The sequence below is a fragment of the Apus apus genome, chromosome 5, assembly GCF_020740795.1.
Source record: "Apus apus isolate bApuApu2 chromosome 5, bApuApu2.pri.cur, whole genome shotgun sequence".
Taxonomy (NCBI): Eukaryota; Metazoa; Chordata; class Aves; order Apodiformes; family Apodidae; genus Apus; species Apus apus.
In genome coordinates, this window is record NC_067286.1 from 22,724,540 (window position 1) to 22,744,836 (window position 20,297).

General features: G+C 42.3%; 1 protein-coding gene across 1 annotated transcript in view; it reads left to right on the forward strand.

Moving 5' to 3' along the window:
- Nucleotides 1-20,297, forward strand: part of HSD17B12 (hydroxysteroid 17-beta dehydrogenase 12) — a 94,658-nt gene that overhangs the window by 25,780 nt on the left and 48,581 nt on the right. The window contains 2 exon segments of the mRNA XM_051621100.1: nt 11,415-11,461; nt 17,323-17,398. Coding sequence (XP_051477060.1) covers nt 11,415-11,461; nt 17,323-17,398 — 123 coding nt within the window.

Below are 20,297 nucleotides of genomic sequence, written 5' to 3' on the forward strand. Positions count from 1 at the left end.
GTGCCCTGTTTGCTTGAATCAATTGGAGCTGCTATTTTTAGCAACAAAAGGGAATTGAAATAGCAATTTTCTTTCCATGTAATAAATCCCCAAGAGGAATACTGATGCAAGCTCTCTGTCATCCCATATTCTCCCCCTCCCCAAAAGCACTCAGAGGAAAGGCAGCTGTCACGGTTTGCAGCTGTATTAATCTTTAATCAATCGAGTGTTTTCTGCATTCAGGTGTTCAGGGAAAAAAAAGGGTCACGATGAGAATCTGCCTAGAATAACTAAGCACTCGTGCATGGTCTGTGCAGTCGGAATTTGTGGGTAATGGCAGGGATAGACGGAGGAGCTAAAAATAGTATTTGCTTCCAGTCTTTCTCCGGTCTATTTTTGCTGCTTGGTTTTGATAAGGTTGATTGGGCTTTTACTAAAAATAGCTGTTCCTAGCAAGCTGAGGACAAAAAGTAGATTATTTTTAACCAGCACAGACTAAAGTACTTTCTTTGGCTGAGGATAATCTAGAAGCTTGGTATTGGTCATATGCCAGTGATTTATATAAAATTTGTAATAAATGAAGCACTGCTTGATGCCAAGCAGGGATAGTCTTTTCTCCCCTTGCCAGGTTTGTTTTCCCCAGGAGCTGTCATATTCTTAAAATAGCCTTTGTGTTTCGTAGCAGAAGGATCTCGAGTCTTCAGTTATTTGTGTTATACCTGAAACCTCTACTAAGGTTAGCTGTGCTGTGAAGTTTCTCTCACCTGAATTGTTTTAAAAAGCCACACTAGGATCCTACTTGATTCTTTATGTTGCTGTCTGCTACAGCTGGGTGCCCTGCCATGCCAGACCCTCACTCGCTTGTATCTCCATTCAGTCTTGCAGGACAGGGATGGCTCTTTGTATGAATGGAGGGTGGATGTAGCTGGGAGACTAGCTCTGCAGTGGCCATTTTGACAACAAATTTGAATACATCACAGCAGATCAGAAATGTGGCTCATCTGCCCTCCTTGAGATCTGTTAGCTTAATTTTTTTGGCAGAAAGAGTATAGGTATTCCCAAATTGCTGGACCAACATCCTTCTAGGGAGAGTAACATTATTAGAGGCTGGAGTTCTCCTTCCTTGCTAATGACATGCACGAGAACATCTGCAGTACTTTGAAAGATTGCATAAAAACTCATGCTTTTCTCAATGAAAAAAAGGAAAATGGCTGAACTGAAATGAATTTGTAGGCTAGTTGAGAACATGCATAATAATTGTCACAGCTTCATTGTGCCAGTAGTCAAAGCAGGGCAAGGAGTAGCAGCAACATGGATAAAAGTATTTCCTGCTTAATTTCTTTTAGGCATCTCAAAAGCTTATTTTGCTGTGGAAAACGTGTCTGTATCTGAAGACAGGCTTGATCTCTTTAAGCTTTGTCTTCACTGTAGTCTAACCTTGAACTGGGGAGTCACGAATCTATAATCTTGTTTCAGTGTGATTGCTCTGCAGAACTGCAGTAGAATTTTCTATGCTTGCTGTTGCTCCCTCTCCCTGTGTCACTGCTGGTCCTTGCTTCCATCGTGAGATGAGCTGATTTCTACATGTCTGCCTCGTGTCTTACTGCACCATTCTTTGCTTTGGTTTTGAGATGTCTTGGCAGCATAAGAAGCAGATAAAAATATTCTTTCTGGGCCTTGAATATTAATTTCATTCCCAAAACAGATGCCTGTGTTCTGGTGAGTGCTGCTCTTGCCTGGATATAGAGTGGTAGTCTTTTTTTAAACAGCAGGGAATGTTTATCCAGCACCCCACTTAAGAGGTGGTGGGTGTTTTCTAGGTGACCTGTTATTTGGGAAGGCACTTTGGCTGTTACTTTTTAAAAGCAGAAAGATGATTTGAGCTCCCTGCACCATTGGTGGTACCTTATCCTGTGCATGTTTAGCTGTGGACTATGGTTTTTCTGAAGGATGCAGGTGCTATTAGAAGCATTTGTGTATTCACCTCTCTGTAAGCCTTCTGGAGATGAGGTTACATTTTTAGTTCCTAAAATAATAGAATCAGAATGGTTTGGGTTGGAAGGAATCTCAAAGATCACCTAGACCCAACCCCCCTGCATGGGCAGGGACACCTCCCACTAGAACAAGTTGCTCAAAGCCCCATCCAGCCTGGCCTTGAACATTTCCAGGGATGGGACATCCACAGCTCCTCTGGGCAACCTGTGCTGGTGTCTCACCACCCTCATAGTGAAGAATTTCCTCCTAATGTCTAATGTAAATCTACTCTCTTCAAGTTTTAATCTGTTTTCCTAATCTAACTACTTTTCCTCTTTCTAGAAGTCCTTGTAAAAATTCCTGCCCTAGCTTTCTTGTAGGCCCCCTTCAGGTACTAGAAGGCTGCTCTAAGGTCTTCCCAGAGCCATCTCTTCTCCAGGCTGAACAACCCAAACTCTGTCAGGAGAGGTGATCCAGCCCTCTCACCATCTCTGTGGTCCTCTTCTGGACTCGCTCCAACAGTTCCATGTCCTTCTTGTCTTGGGGGCTCCAGAACTGGACACTGTGTACTCGAGTACACAGTGATCAGTCTCACAAGAGTGGAGTAGAGGGGAAGAATCATCTCACTTGAGCTGCTGGCCACGTTTCATTTGATGCAGCCCAGGACACAGTTGGCTTTCTGGGCTGCAAGTGCATATGACCAGCTCATGTTGAGCTTCTCATCAACTAACACACCCCCAAGTCCTTTTCCTCAGGGCTGTGCTCAATCCATTTTCCACCCAGCCTGTAACTGTGCTTGCAGTTGCCCTGGCCCATGTGCAGGACAACCTTTCACTTGGCCTTGTTGAAGTTCATGATGTTGGCACGGGCCCACCTCTCGAGTCTGTCAAAGTTCCTCTCAATGGTATCTCTTCCATCCAGCATGTCAATCTCACCACACGGCTTGGTGTCATCAGCAAACTTGCTGAGGATACACTCGATCCCACTGTCCATATTGCTGACAAAGATGTTAAACAGCACTAGTCCTGGTGCTGACCCTTGAGGAACACTACTGGTTTCCATCTGGACGTAGAGTCGTTCATCACAACTTTTTGAATATGACCATCCAGTGACTTCCTTATCCACCAAGTGGTCCGTCCATTGGATCTGTATCATTCCAAATCACATACCTCTGGGCATATTAATCTTCCTAGATTCAAGTCACTAGCTTGTTACACAACATGTTTCATAGGCTTGGTCTGTGGCTTTTTTAATAACAGAAGAGCTGTTTCATTTTAGTGCAAGACCACTCATCTCACAGACTGTTGAGTTAATTTGACTTGGTGCTGTGTTTGTGAAGGGTTACCTGGAGTTTGGTACTGGACAGGAGATTATGCCAGTGCTTACGAACTGCATCACAGCTGTTGTATATGTGACAAAAGCTGTGAAACACCATGTGAAACATAAGGAGGTGACATGGCTAGCTGGTATTAAGGCTTAGAATTAATGAATTGTATATCAATAACTGGTGCAGTAATGGAAGCTAAGGTGGATTCCTATGTAGCTTTATCTTAAATTGAAGGTGTCTTGAAAGAGGTCAGAGATATACAAGTAAACTCAAAGCAGGAGCTGAAAAGGCTTCTTCCCTCTTCACACCATATAGGAAGCAAAATTCCAGCAGTCTTTAGGGCAAAGACATACTGTCCTAAAGTGGAGATTTTGGTGATTTATGGAAATGATCGCATGTTGTCTTAAGGATAGTACTGTAATTAAAAATGTAACTGCTGATCTGAGTTCTTGTGCCGATGGCTTGTATATATGCAGTGGCATTTGGAAGATCTACACCCTCCATATGCTATAGCCTCCTCCAGCAATATGAGCTGATGATACCCCGTACTGCTTTCTTTGTTCAAAGACCTTGATACTACAAGAGAAGTTTCTGTTTACACCCTTATACTTCAGCAAGGCTGTGTCCAGAGCACCAGTGTGTTCAGAGTTACTGATGTGTACACTAGTGGCTAGCATGAATTGTGATTTTAAGTGCTTTATTACTTCTTGTCTGCCATTTTGAGCAGTTTAGGGACAGTTGGAATTTAAGACTGTTCATGCACAAATGAAATGAAAGCTGGGACTAGAGGATAAAACCCATGCATATTTCTGTAACCCACTATAACAGTGATCATGCCAGTCTTACCCAGTCGAGAAGGTGTCATTACATAGAAGTGCAAGAGATGTCTGATGTTCCTTTCAGTGTGCTGGGCTTACTAGGGCCAGGCTGTGTGAACTTTGTGACTTGGAATAGGAATCTCTGGGCAAGTTTTTCAGAACCAAGAAAAGATGATGTAGTACTGCACATGTGAGCTCTCATTTCTAAAAAACTGTATTCTCGTTTCAAAAAAGCATGTATTGAGATGGGAATCTGTTCTGGATGGAGTCATTATTTTGTGAAATACTCTGTGTTTGGAGCTGCTAAACTTAGGGCTAGTGGTATCGTCCAGGGTAGAACATCTCCAGCCCAGTGTGAGTACATATGCTGGTTTATTAAGAGAGAACTATTTTCAGAGTATGTCATGTTACTGGATACATTTCCTTATTTTTGTTCCCCTTTTCCTCTATAGCCATAAAAGTCAGCAAAAGGTGGATTTTGTCTTCTTTACCTAAAAGCAACCAGTTCTTGTATTCAAGCTTTCATTCAGACAAACTTTTATTCATGGGCTCACACATGAGCTGCCTGGGCACTCTTCTCTGTTCTCTTCTGGAGACAGCAGATGGCTGAAGTGGGAAGCTACCACAGTTAGTCTGACTACTGAGTGAATGTGTATAATCACACGTATGAGCTGGTGCAGCTTTCTTGTACAGACAATAGCTTATTCCTACCCTACTTGCTTTGCCTTCTTTAAGCTCTGCCTACTGCAAGTCAATTGGTAACTTTTGTTGGAAGGAAGCCTGTAGAAGAAGCAGAATTTAAAAGCTTAGTGCACACTTGGAGTCTAACTAGCTTCGGCACATCAAGTTGATAGTAAAAATTTAGTTAAACTGGTGCAGCTTTGGAGTGGCTAAAACTGCAGCACTTGGCTCCTGAGTGGAAACTAGAAATGAGTGTAATCAGTATGAAAATTGTAAGTGCCTTGCTAATGCACAAGTCTTACCAAAGCCTCATTTTTACTGCTATCTGCTTCCTTGTAACATACACATTTTAGGTAATCCAAGCATTGAGGCAGAAAAGGTGGCTGAATCTTGACTTTTGCGATGTTGGTCCAGCCAGTGATCTTTATCCCCACCTCTTTTCCTTCCTTTTACAGTATAAAGTCTAAGTATTGCTCTCTGCACTGGCAGGTATCTGTGTGAGTAACCTCCCTGACCCACCAGCTGCTCACTAGGTTCCCATTCTCCTCCCCCTCTGCTTGGCCCTGGTGAGACCATACTTGGATTATTGTGTCCAGCTCTGGGCTCCCCAGTTCAAGAGGGACATGGATCTACTTGAGAGAGTCCAATGGAGGCTACAAGGATGATGAAGGGACTGGAACACCTGCCTTATGAGGAAAGGCTGAGAGATTAGTCTGGAGGGGAGAAGACTGAGGGGGAGTCTAATTAATGTCTATAAATACATGAGGGCTGGACATCAAGAAGGCAGGGACAAGCTCTTTTCACTTGTGCCCTGTGATAGGAAGAGGGGCAATGGATTCAAACTTGAGCACAGGAAGTTCCACCTCAACATGAGGAAGAACTTCTTTACTGTGAGGGTTACAGAGCAGTGGAACAGGCTGCCCAGAGAGGTTGTGGAGTCTCCTTCTCTGGAGACTTTCAAGACCTGTCTAGATGCCTTTCTGAGTGATCTGCCCTAGTTTTTTTTGGTCCAGCTCCAGCAGGGGTGTTGGACTTGATGATCTTCAGAGGTTCCTTCCAACCCTTAATATTCTGTGATTCTGTGATAAATGGGCAGTAAATGCAGGTCCCTGGCTGAACTGTGTGCTGCTGGTCAGCAGCAGGACAGGTCTGTGTTAGTGCATGTTTCCCATCACACTCCTCCTGCGCTGACCTCAGCGGCTGCTGAAATGGGAAATGCATCTGCCTAGGCTGAGCAAGAGCTGAGCTAGGGGGCTGCTATTGAAGGGCCTTAAAAAGAGAAGCGTAGCCTGGAAAAAGGTGGTTTTTTAGGTTATGTGTTGGAAAGCAGTCCTTGTACTATGTTTATTCTTGTAGATAGTGTGGGAGCATAGAGAAGGAGACAAAGTTATCCTTCTCAAAGTAGAGCCACTAATAAATTGGTGGTATTAGTGCCTTCATGGGAGAAGAGGATTTCATCATCATAGAATGGTTTGTGTTGGAAGGGACCTTAAAGATCATCCAGTTCCAACGCCTCTGCCATGGGTAGGGATACCTCCCACTAGACTAGGTTGCTCAAAGCCCCATCCAACCTGCCCTTGAATACTTCCAGAGAGGGGGGCAGCTACAGCTCCTCTGGGCAACCTATGCCAGTGTCTCACTACCCTCACACTAAAGAATTTCTTCCTAATGTCTAATATAAATCTCCCTTCCTGAAGTTTATAGCTGTTACTCCGTGTATTATAACTGCACGCCTTTGTAAAAGGTCACTCTCCAGCTTTCCTGTAGGCCCCTTGTCAAGAGATGGTTCAATGGAATGAAATCTCTCCTGTCTTGTCTTCTGTCTTTCCTTTCTTTTTTCTTCTACGAATTACGGGATTACAGAATCCCAGCAGTTTTCCCTAGTTCAGTCCATTCACTGATTACAAGAGTAGTCATAGTGAGTCAACAACTTCATGATTGCCTGCCATTAACATTTAAGTAGTGAGCTCTTAATAAATCATTTGTTGTGGCTCTTCTAGGTCAAGTACTTTTTGGGGTATGAAAAAGGTTCACCTCCATTGAAACCCACCAAGTGGGACTAAACACCTTCAGGTAGACCCAGAACCTTTTCTTCTCCAGGCTGAACAACCCCAACTCTAAACTTGTCCTCACAGGAGAGATGATCCAGCCCTCTCACCATCTCTGTGGTCCTCTTCTGGACTCGCTCCAACAGTTCCATGTCCTTCTTGTCTTGGGGGCTCCAGAACTGGACACAGTACTCGAGGTGGGGTCTCACAAGAGTGGAGTAGAGGGGAAGAATCATCTCACTTGAGCTGCTGGCCACATTTCATTTGATGCAGCCCAGGACACAGTTGGCTTTCTGGGCTGCAAGTGCATATGACCAGCTCATGTTGAGCTTCTCATCAACTAACACACCCCCAAGTCCTTTTCCTCAGGGCTGTGCTCAATCCATTTTCCACCCAGCCTGTAACTGTGCTTGCGGTTGCCCTGGCCCATGTGCAGGACAACCTTTCACTTGGCCTTGTTGAAGTTCATGATGTTGGCACGGGCCCACCTCTCGAGTCTGTCAGGGTTCCTCTTGATGGCATCCATTCCCTCCAGTTTGTTCACCACACTGATGGCATCAAGCCATTGAGCACATCTCTTTGAGTGTGACCATCCCGCCAATTCCTTATCTAATGAGTGGTCAATCCATTGAATCAAAATCTTCCCAATTTAGAGACCAGGATTTCATATGGGACAGTGTTTAATGCTTTGCACAAGTCCAGGTAGATGATGTCAGTTCCTCTCCCCTTGTCCGCCAGGGCTTTGAGCCCATTGTAAAAGGCCATGAAATTTGTCAGGCATGATTTGCCCTTGGTGAAGCCATGTTGGTTGCCCCAAACCACCTCCACATTTTCCATGTGCCTCAGCAGAGCCTTCAGGAGTATCTGCTCCATAATCTTGCCAGGCACAGAGGCGAGACTGACTGGCCTTGTAATTCCCTGGATCTTCTTTTTTTTTTTCCTTTTTGAAAATGGGGTCTCTGTTTTCCATTTTCCAGTCAGTGGGAACTTTAGTGGACTGGCACAGTTTCTCAAATATGATGGAAAGTGGCTTTGCAACTTCATTTGCCAGTTCCCTCAGGAACCATAGATGGATCTTGTCAGGTCCCTGGATTTGTGCACTTTTAGGTTCTTTAGTTTGTCTTGAACCTGCTTCTCTCCTACAGTGGGGGGAGAATCTTCCTTCTCACAGTCCCTGCTTTTGCCTTCTGCAACTTGGGCCAGAGCCCTTGTCAATAAAAACTGAGGCAAAAAATGTCACTGAGTACCTCAGCCTTCTTAATATCACACATGACCAGGTCTCCTGTTTCCTTTTGGAGAGGACTCAAATTTTCCTTTGTCTTCCTTTTATCACTTACATACCTGTAGAATCTTTTCTTGTTACCCTTGATGTCCCTGGTCACATTTAATTCTATCTGGGCTTTAGCTTTCTTAACTTTGATACCTGGCTGCTCAGACATCGTCTTCATAGTCCTCCCAGGCTCTCTGTCCTTGCTTCTGCCCTTTGTAGACATTACATCTAATTGTGTCCAGGAGCTCCTTGTTCATCCATGAAGGCCTCCTGGCATTCTTGTCTGTCTTCCACTTTGTAGGGATGCAGTGTGCCAGAGCTTGCAGGAGGTGATCCTTGAGTGTTGACCAGCTTTCTTGGGCTCCTCTCCTTTCCAGAGCTTTATTCCCTAATACTCTACCAAGCAGATCCGTGAAGAGATCAAAGTCTGCTCTCCTGAAGTTCAGGGTAGTGAACTTGCTGTGCACCCTCATTTCCCTAAGGATCCTGAATTCCACCATTTTGTGGTCACTGCAGTCAAGGCTGTGCTTGAACTTCATGTTGTCTACCAGCCTGTACTGGTTGGTGAGAACATGGTCCACCATAGCATCTTTTCTCTTTGGTTCCTCTACCACTTGGACAAGGAGGGGCAATTTCCCTTATTGTTAAGAAAAAACAGCTGTGTAGTTTATTCTGATGGTGGTGGCTTTACCTGCAGTTAAAGCAGAACAATGAGTATCAGCTGGGTGCCTGTTTATGTAGGTGATGGCTCAAGCATTAATTTTTTTTCCTGGTGAGATTTTGTGATGTCTTTCGTGATTTATCTGCATCAGATTTGTTTAAATTTCTCAAGCTCTGTTCTGGAGGGTACTTTAAGTTCTGGACTACAGGTTATTTTAATTTGAAGTAGAGCCTAAAATTGGAGGAACCGTTCTGTCACTTCAGTTAGATCACTTCCCTGCTCTTCAGTGTCTTAAGTCTCATGCTCCAGCTGATTCTATTACAATTTACCTAAGCAATGGATTCAATAAGTGAGGTAAATATCCTTGACTGAAATTGTACTTTCACATTACTAAGCCTTTGAAGTGCTAGAGATGCTTTCTGGAGTCCCTGCCTTACAGAGCATGCTCTCTCAGCTGTAGTTGCTAGAAGCTGAGCAATGCTCAGTGTCAGAAAACAGTATTTTAAAATGTTGAGCTTGTTATCTGGGAATAAAACCATTAAGTCCATGAATTTTGGGTTGGAAGGAGGAGAAATGACCTGTAAGTGTTAGAGGGAATGGCTGTTATTTAGGTATCTTACCAACTATGATGAAGGAAGGAGCCTCTTCCACTGAGCCACTGAAGTTTAATGTTTTCTACATTGGATCAACTTAGAACGTGTCCAGCTACTGTTGTAAGCCTGATGGGGAGTGGTACTGGTACAGGTTTTTGCTGTGCTCCTATTTGTTTTGTTGTTTTGCTGAAGCAATAACGAACTGTGTTGTAATGCATAAGGTGAAACCCAAGATTAGCAAAGCTGAAACTGAAGCTGTCCTTGAACTAAATGGATAGTACCATTCTGCAGGACTGCAGTGCTGTCTGGCTACAATGGGTAACGATATTGGTACAAGTTTGGTTGCAGGCAGGTGGACTCCTGGAAATGTATTCTTGATTTCTTTGCAAAGGACTCTTGCTTTTGTCATTTGGACCCTGGCTTGACCTTTCTATATGTGGACTTGTTTCTGTAACAAAACTGTTACTCGCACTTCTCTGTTTGTGACTAGATAGGATGTGGCAAAACAGTGTGACACAGACATCCTTTGTGTGCACTATGTGCTGGCATGCTAATGGATGAGTCCTGCATATCTATCACACTGGATCTATGGCATCTTGCAAATAAACCTTTAAACTGGGGAAGGGGTAAATGTATGTCTATGTACCTGCATCTGTGATCATCTGTATATCTATCTTGAGTCAGGGGCATGACTGGATTTTTCCTTCTGAGCCTGTTATTGCACTGTTGGCTGGCCATTCAAGCGCAGATAGAACCTTCCCTGGCAGCTTCAGCACTTGTTATTACATCCACTTATTTGTAGCTAGCAGGCACAGGAATTAAAATGGTTACAGGATTTCCTAGCTGTTATTACAGCTAGGAAATATTCTGGCTGCTGTTTGCATGTCAACTGTTATGGGTGATCTGCAAGCAGGGACTAATCAAATAATCTGCAAACACATCTCCTTCTGATGCCCTGAGGGAGGTTATTGCTGATTCCCAGTGTAAGACAACACCTCGATCTGCTGTGAGTTTCAGTTAGATAGAGGTTGACCTGAGAGTTGAACCAACACTCTCCGTTCAGTCCTGTGAACCATAAAACAAGCCAAATTATTTGGGCATGCCTGCATTCAGGGATAAGCAATGGAAGCACAAATCAAGCTGTTCTGATCTGACATGAGGACAAACAGAAAAATCTGGTATATTCTGTAGCTACTTGGCGTGTGAAAGCAGAGACAGATGAATGAGTGGAGAGCTGCATGAGCAAGAATGTTGAGTTGTAGGCATTGGGTTTGATGAGAAGGAAGAGCTGAGAGAAAAAGAAAGTGGTGCTGAATGTGTTTGCTTAAGAAGTAGCTTGAGAAGCAGATTCTGGATGGAGGAATTACTATTTAGTGAGCAAACTGAGATGATCAGCTACTGGTGTGATGAGAGCCCTGGAATAATCTGTCAAACTAATGGCATGTTGAGTCACTCAGAGCTTTTCAGCATGTAGAAAAGAATCCTAGAAAGACTTGAGGCTTAACACAGATACCAATCACCCACAGGTGAACAAGTTCAAACTCTAGAAGCCCAGCTTGCAACTGACAGCTGCATCAGTCACTCAGACTTGCTGCTGGTAAGCACAGTGGTCACAGGCAGTGACTACTGGTTAGTCACAAGCAGGGACCTGTGGTCTGTGTCCTAACATGTTTGTTTTATTGGATGCTTACAAACTTTAAGATACTTTTTCTTTTAATATATGCTTAAAACAAGTTGAGAGCTGGTTTAATAGTAATAACTGATTTTTTTAAAAAATTAAATTACTTTTTCTTAGTCTATAAATTTCTTAAGAAGCACAGTAGAGCAGAGGACTTAAAATTCTTAAAATAACTGTTAGGCTCATAACTTCTTCTCTTCTTCTTCTTTCTTACATATGAGGATATTTTAGTGTGAGTTTTGTAAGAGATTAGTAAGTTATACACCTATTCCAGAAAGTTTGACATGTCTCTTGACTGGAATGAGTACTTTCATAGCCTACTAATGAACACCTATTGCAGTTATTTCTGTGAAGCAACTCATGGATATCTGTCTTTCTTTTTCAGTGGTCACGGGATCTACTGATGGGATTGGAAAAGCCTATGCAGAAGAGGTGAGAATTCTTATCATTTGGAAGTGTGTATCTCAATCCTTGGCAAGATGTCATGCTGTCTGAACTCTGTCAAGCAGTAGACATATCATAGAATCCTAGAATCCTAGGGGTTGGAAGGGACCTCGAAAGATCATCTAGTCCAACCCCCCTGCCAGAGCGGGGTCACCTACAGTACATCACACAGGAAGGCCTCCAGGTGGGTTTTGAATGTCTCCAGTGAAGAAGAATCCACAACCTCTCTGGGCAGCCTGTTCCAGTGCTCTGTCACTCTCACAGTAAAAAAAAATTTTCTGATATTCACCTTAAACCTCCTATGCTCCAATTTGCATCCATTACCCCTTGTCCTATCACTGGTCATCACTGAAAAAAGCTTAACTCCATCTTCTTGACACTCACCCTTTACGTATTTGTAAACATTGATGAGTCACCCCTCAGCCTCCTTTTCTCCAGACTAAAGAGACCCAGCTCTCTCAGCCTTTCCTCATAAGGGAGATGTTCCACTCCCTTCATCATCTTTGTGGCTCTGTGCTGGACTCTTTCCAGCAGTTCCCTGTCCTTCCTGAACTGAGGGGCCCAGAACTGGACACAATACTCCAGATGCGGCCTCACCAATGCAGAATAGAGGGGGAGGAGAACCTCTCTTGACCTACTAACCACACCCTTTCTGATGCACTCCAGGATGCCATTGGCCTTCTTAGCCACAAGGGCACATTGCTGGCTCATGGTCATCCTCCTGTCTACCAGGACCCCCAGATCCCTTTCACCTACACTGCTCTCCAGCAGGTCAGCCCCCAACCTGTACTGGTACATGACATTTTTCTTCCCCAAATGCAAAACTCTACACTTGCCCTTGTTGAACTTCATCAGGTTTTTCCCCGCCCAAGTCTACAGCCTGTCTAGGTCTCTCTGAATGGCAGCACAGCCTTCTGGTGTGTCAGCCACTCCTCCCAGCTTGGTGTCATCAGCAAACTTGCTGAGGGTACATTCTGTACCCTCATCCAGGTCGTTGATGAAGATGTTGAACAACACCGGTCCCAGTACCGACCCCTGAGGGACTCCACTAGTCACAGGCCTCCAACTAGATTTTGCCCCATTGACTACAACTCTCTGACTTTTCCTTTCAACCAGTTCTTGATCCACCTCACTGCCTGATCATCAAACCCATACTTGATCAACTTATCTACAAGGATGCTGTGGGAGACGGTGTCAAATGCTTTACTGAAATCAAGATAGACCACATCTACCGCTCTACCATGATCCATCCACCTAGTAATTTCCTCATAGAAGGCTATGAGGTTAGTCAAACATGACTTACCCTTGGTAAAACCATGTTGACTGCTCTTGATGACCCCCATGTCCTTGATATGCCTAGAGATAGTGCCAAGGACAAGTTGTTCCATCACATTTCCAGGGATGGAGGTGAGGCTGACCGGTCTATAGTTACCCGGGTCCTCCTTCTTGCCCTTCTTGTAGACTGGAGTGACATTTGCTATCCTCCAGTCCTCAGGCACCTCTCCTGTTACCCATATCTCATCTTATCTTAACATAGATGCCTGGTTTCCCTCAGATGACCAGCCAAAAGTTGTGTATTCCTTTTTATTAGTTTCCTTTTTTCTATTCTCAGCCCTTACTTTATCCTTCAGTTTTTATTTTTAACTTTTTAGTTGTTACAATTATTTTAACTTTCTCAACCCTTGGTATTTCCTTTTGGTATTTCCAGGCACTGACTAAAAGGCATTTCTAGCTGCCTGCAGTATGTTCCAGTTATTCCCTATAGTTCATGAAGTCTCTGAAGCTGGGTTTTACCTTTATCTCTTTTACTGTATTTTTGCTTTTGATGGATGTGTGGGCTTCAAAAATGGTACTGGAATGTATTGCTTAAGACAGAAAGTGCCTGTTGGTATGGGGCAATTTAGCTTATAAACCCAGAGAACATCATGATGAATAGTGCTGACTACAACAATTTATAGCAAAAATAACTTACAACTTCAGCATCAGTACCAGAGTCAGCCTGTCTGTGCTGATCTTTGTGTTCTCTGAAGCGCCAGCATGACTTTGTGTGAGGAGATCAGCAGAGAGAGATTCCCTTTTTCCAGAATATTTTATTCTATGGAACCCATGGGGAAAGGAGTGTTTGTCTTTACAGAGTGTCCTCACCCTTTAGATTTCCCTTCCATCCCTGTGTGTCCCTGCCACCTGCACCCCTAGTCCACAGATTTCTTTCTGCTTCACAGAAAGCAGCACCTTGCCCTACCGGGTCAAGATAAGGGGTAGCTGACTGCAAAGGAAATTAAGCCTGATGCCAACAGCATCTGATTCTGCCATAGAGTTTACAGCCCGTACATGCCAAATATCCCAGTTACATGGCCCTGAAGCAAATGGTGCAACACTTAAATTTAGCTGCCTAGAGAAAGTGGAAGGAGATCATTGTGCCCAGGGCATAGGACTGTCGGGGGAAGTCCTCTGGTGTGGGAGACACCCTCTGAACATCATGGAAGATGAGTTTCAGGATCTCTGTTGGGTTATTGAGTGAAAGAAACTACAGCTTGCTTTGTTTTCTGCTTGTGTTTGAGAACCAGGCTGCCTTCAAACGTGGATGTGTGCTGCTGGCAGACCCCTCTATTCAAACCCCTATTAGCAAAGCTGATCACAGGGGTGAGATTCTGCTAGGAAACTTTCAGCTTCTCAGCTGTAGTTGCTGTAGACACAGAGTACCCCAGAAGTACCCCAAAGGATACAAATACTTATTATTGGGCTATAGAATAAAGCTCATTTTAAAAAAAATAAATCATTATTTATTTATTTAAAATAAAACATGTATCTACCATTTGACTGAAGATTATTTCATGAAATGAATTGTGAATGCAGGGTGAAATGTGGAATTACCTGTAAAGACTTCTCAATCTTTCAGTTAACTCTAGAGATGTCGCCATTAGACTGCCAGTGGAGACTTGACTTTAAACTAGAAATTCCTGTAGAATTCTACTTAGAAATGCCCTCTGGCACACAGCTGCCTGGGCACTCATGGCTGTGCTTATAATAATGCAGATTACTTCCTTCTCCTTGGAGAAGTCTGTTAGAAATGCTGTGTTGAGAATTGTCTCTTTGAAAGTTTGACATGGTCACCAGTAAGTGATGGAAGAATGTTATGAGTTTGTGGATTCCGTGCTTATACTCTGCTCTGTTAATTTCCTTCTTTTCCAAGCAAAGAGCTGTTTTTACACTTTCCACTGTTGCAGTTAAGTTATTTATCTGATATCCTTTCCATCACTGGACAATCGCTTCACAAACGGTAGTGCCATAGTAAAAGCAAATTTTCTTCTCAGGGTAAAGCTCACCTAGTCTTTGATTCCAAAGCAGCACAAGTTTTTCTTTTAAGGATATGGTCAGGAGTTGCTGTTTGTTGCCCCTCTCCAGCTGGCTTCTGTTTTCTTTTGCAAATAATGAGTTAAATTTATCTTGGGTGTATTTGCATGCTGGTAATAAACTAGAGATTGTGATTCCATTGCATCCTCTGCACTACTCTGCTGGGCATGTCTGCTTAGTGTTGCTTTTTGTAGATCATCTTGCTATACCTAGTCTAAGAAGAGCTTTAACTCTGCTTTGGTAGGCTTTCAATGACATTCCGCCTCGGAGGAAAGGGCCTTAACAGCAGCAGTATTTTGCTACCAAAGTGGAAAACATGGTAGCCTCTAGCACGGGATTTAAGGAAATCTGACACCTACATCTGCCAACTCTGTTAGAATGCTGACTTTTGCTTGCATCAATCCTTAGGCTACAAGAGCATCTCCCCAATGTTTGCTACTCTGGGTGGGTTGTTGCAATGTTTTTTAAGGTCTTCTCATTTAGTCTTTTCATGACACTGGCCAAAGATCTAAGTATAATGGTAGGTCATCTACAGAGTGACTGGGTCGTCCTCATTTGTTATATAAAAACATAATTAGGTACTAGGATCTCAGAGGATTTTTATTGCTCTTTGCACTGTTGTGGTTCTTTTCAACTCAATAGGTCTCTACCAGTTATTTCAGAGTGCTCAGCAGAAACTGATCTTGGTTTCATCAGGCTCGAACTGAACATGCCATTGAGCACTGTATCTTTTTGAGTTTGATTACTTCTCCCAAGTGCTATTTGTTTCTACTTACAGACTCTTTCCTTGGGCATTTTGTGTGCTCTGTATTCAGAGCATTGCTCTTGCAGATTGGTTTCCATTTCCAGATTTCAGATGTGCTTGTCAGAATGCGTCCCTTCAGCGTCAAGGTAGCAGTGGTTTCTCAAGCTCAGTCTTGTGGTGGAAGTTCTCTGAACATGCTGAGGTTCTGCTAACTGGATGTGTTGGCCTGGCTTACGTTCCTTGGCTTTTGAGACAAGAACAGCTGGATACTTTCCTGTAAAGCTCAGGTATCTACTTGAGCAAACTGGGAGATCAGAGGTCATGACTGCTGAAAGAAAGCAAGCTGTGTCAATGGAGGAACATCTGTGGGGCTTTTTTGCCCCATGGTACAACAACTAAGTCAGACTCTGAGGAGATTACTTTCAGGTGACCTCAGGCTGAGATACTTGTACGTAAATTATTTGCCTTCACTGCCTAGATCCTGTGGAATGAGAGCATGCCATGTTATTCCCTTCTCCCCATTGCCCTTCAAGCCTACTGCTTGGCTTTATGAAAAGTTTATTCCAGTTAGCCAGGTGCTTATCTAGAGGTGGATTTTTCCATCCATTTTAGGCAGTTGTCCTTGAGTGGGAAGTGTAAGTCCATAAGCCTGAATTGGTGGCAGTTTGTTATCATTTCTTAGTGAGAATGTCTTTGATTTCATCATGCCTCACTCTTAAGCTCATGAGGTATCTAGTTTGAGATTCTTCTTCTTAGAGATCATACGTGGGGGTGAAGCACAAGAGTTTGCTGATTAACTTCATCTTCTCTCTGAAGGAAGCTTTCTTGGTTTGCCTATGTCTGCTAGAAAGGTAGATGAGATTAAGTCACTTTGGGTTGTCAGTGTACTATGCTGTGGGGTTTCTTTGTGTGGTTTTTTTGTGTTTAGATTTCCTTCAAGACCTGTTCTTATATGCTTCCTAAGACAGTGAAGGAGCTTTCCTGGAGTAGTGAGAACTTAGCTTTTTTTACATGTAGATGTTATGCAGTGTCACTATGAACTGTGGATTTCTAAAAGTTTTTATTTTTTTTTTCTTTTGCACTGGAACAAGGGACTTGGAGTAGCCACAAACATGGTTCATTTCCATTGCAGAATAATTCAGATATCTAGCTGTCTTTCCACAGACACTTTTAAATTGAATTAGATCACATTACAAATCTGCAGTGGTAGGTCTGATTTGATGACCAGGATATGCCCTTGCCACAGCCTAAGTTACACAAGTTCCCTAAAAGAGCTGCATGAGTAAATTAACCTTTATACCTATGATTAATACAAAGTAAGAGTGTAGCCTGACTAAAGTATTGAGTGCTGGGATAATTTTGCAACATGATTGTTGAAGTGACCATGGATATCTTGGCTTGTTAAACTTAATTGTGGGTAATAAGTTCTTTGCTCTGATTTGCAGAGGTGTTGTAAAAGTTCTGTAAAATATCTGCTATTGTTTTTCTGTTTTGTAAATGTGCCTATACACCTTTATTGGATTATTGAGAATGTAATAAATTTGTCACGAAGGGAATCAAGTAAGAAGTAGCGTGGAAGTCTTTGTCCTGGTTTATCCCTTCATGTCTCTATTTAAAATTGTAATTTTTTCAAACTTGCTACTGATATATTTTTGTGATGTTTGATAAATTATGCATTTCCTTTAATTAGCATACTATCTTGAAAGCAATTTATGACTGTTCTTATGTCTCCTCTCTTGTTTTGTTGCAGTTAGCAAGACGTGGAATGAAGGTGGCTCTAATCAGTAGGTCTAAAGAAAAACTGGACCAGGTTGCTAGTGAAATAAGTGAGTTGAAAACTTCTTTCTTGAGCTTCACAGGCCTCCTTATAAATAAATGCAAGCACATGAATTTCATACATGCTGATATATACAGCTTTAATTTTGAAAAAGGTTTTATCTTGTGCACAGTGCAAATGTTACAGAAACAGGTGGTAAAGGCCTTGCAGATTAAATTTACAGGTGTTCATATTTAACTTCTGAGAACAACAGAGGTCAATTCTGGAATAAGTACTTTTAAAACTGTCAGTCTTTTTAAGAAAAGCTTACCAAGTCAGCCCAAAATACCACCTATCCCCGTAGTAGCTGTCTAAAATTGCAATAAGGAGGAAAACACGGAGCGGTTGCTTCATTTGTATATTCCCTCAGCTTGAATCAAGTTTGATTTAATGGGATTCAGCTATAAGGATGGTTTCTTTGTAACTCAAAGTTGTTTGAAATATGTTCTTTATGTTACTCATTGCATCACCAAGTATACACATTTAATGAGGGTAGCTTCCCTCTTCTCCCTCCCCCCCTTTTTTTTTTATGAACTGTTCAAAGATCAGATTAGAGAGCTGTAAATTTTTTTGGGGTGACAGGTGTGCATAGTCATAGCAAAACAGGGAATGAGTTAACATGTTTAAGTAGCTGTGTGGTGGATTGTTTCTTCAAGGAAGTGTGTATTAAGTAGCTGTAATGCAGAAACTAAGGGAGCAACTTCAGTATTCCAATCATAAATGTAAAATGGGTATTTGTACAGCGTCAGTTAGGAGAAATCTTCCTCAAGTCTCATGCCTGACAAACCAATCAGAGCAAAGTATAACTGTAACACACAAGAATGCCTCTTGTAATCTTTGTCTCTCTTAAGGCAGATTTCATGCAAAGGTATTAGTTTATGTCGAGATAAAGTAAGAAATATAACCTTGTGTGTACAGGTTTTTGATAAGCATAAGTGGGAGTTGTGTACTACAAAGCAGATTTCTCAGGATAATGATGTTGTGTAAAGAAACCTTCATGCTTTTACCTTACCCTCCCTTGTCTTGCTTAGACTTTCCTAAAATTATTTATTTGCTTATTGCAAATAACTGTCAGAGTTGCTCTCTTTCAGAGGTCATAAATCTATTACTTTGGCTTGAGTTTGTTACAACTTTTAATATCTTTGTTAGTGGCACTGCTTTGCTGTAAATCATAATCTGTAGGTCAAGCCTCAACAAGCTTTCCTATCTAAGTTGTAAGGGGGTACTTAGTGAATGTAAGAATGACTAAAAGACTCAAGGACTTAAACTTGCTTAATGTTTACCAGTTTGCTACTTTACCAAAAGTTGGGGTATACAGGTCTGTTGATGCAGATGCCACTGTCTCTGATTTTTAGTGCTCAGTGTAAGATGGCATATGAAACTGTTTTCTAGAAGAACAGTCATCCTTTCTATGTGTATGTGGTAAAGGGACTTCTTGGGACTTGATGCAATCTTTGCTTTTACCTTCTGCTGCTTTGGAAGTAATTGGCATTATTTGTTGGTGTCCTGTATTTAAGGATGTCACTGCAATGTCTGAACATACCTTTGATTCCCCAGTCGGTACAGTCACAGTGTAAATGCAAGCCATGTAGGTGTCACTGCTCAGGTAGCCTGCCTGAGTACTGAAGCCTACCACAAAAGAAGTTGCAGCAAGGTGAGCATTTTGGGTGTTCACTGCAGTACCTGAATGGTAGTTTGCTGCTCAGGTATGCTGTATACAGTTGTCCTGCTAAGTAAAAGTGGAACTGATACAAGCATCTACAAATATCTTGTTCTGGCATCAAACACTTGAGCATGAAGCAACAAGCTTTCTGAACTGGTTATAGCCCTTTCTGCAGCAGTCTGGAAATCTCTTCCTCCTTGGGAGTTAAGCATGATGCTGACAAGACAGATAAATCTCCTGCTTTTAGCTTTTGGCACGTACATAATAGCTGCTGGGGGAGCTTTTCAGATTAAAAAAAATAGGTACATGTACCTATGTAGAGCAGCCTGTAATACATAATTATTGTTAGGCCTGACCCAAACATTTTTCTGCTGGCTTTCCTAAACCATTCTGAAATGAGATGACTCATGTTCAGTTTTCAGAACATTTATTTTGACAATACTGAGCAACTTGAGATGTATACCTTGTTCACTGTGGCATATGCTGAAGGATTAGGATAGTTTGCATAATCAAGCAAGCCTGAGTTGCACTTTCATAACCTGCTAGGATTTAGCTGGACAGAATTGTCTTGTATTCAGGTTCACGTGGTCTCTGCAGCATGTTCAGATGTTGGCATGTATAAGGAGAGTGACTTTTTTAGAACTAAGGCTGGAACTACTTGGGTGTTTCACTTGCAAGCTCCTAAGGTAGCTTTAAACTTCTTCATGGTGATCCTACAGTTGCTCTTCAAATTGATGTGAGCTTGCTCTTCTTGAGTAATGGCCCTTAGTCACTTTAAGGAAGGATGACTATTTAACTAATTCCAGTTCCTCAAATTATGAGAGCTTTGCATATTTTCTGTTCCTTCCGTATTTTTTGCTGATCAGAGTCATGCTTATCCTAGTGAATGGATAGATGCTCTCTGCCACAAATAATGAGGGCTCTCTTGAGGATCAGGTATGTTAATTCTGTTTCAGAACAATCCTTTCTTATGACAGTAGAATATACTTACATTAGGAGTGATAATCTATGTACAAAATGCAAGCTGTATAACCACCATCTTAAGGGCAGTACTGATATGTCTTTCTGCATGTTAAACACCAGCTGACCTGGATCTGATATTTTTGTGTGTTGTATGCATGTTAAACTGGCTGTACTGATGTTACAGGAAAGCCAAATTCTCTGAACTTGTGGCTCAGTTTGAGCAATGAAAATTAGTGGATTAATTACAAGTAGTTAAAGACTTTAGAAGACTTTCCAGTGTGTC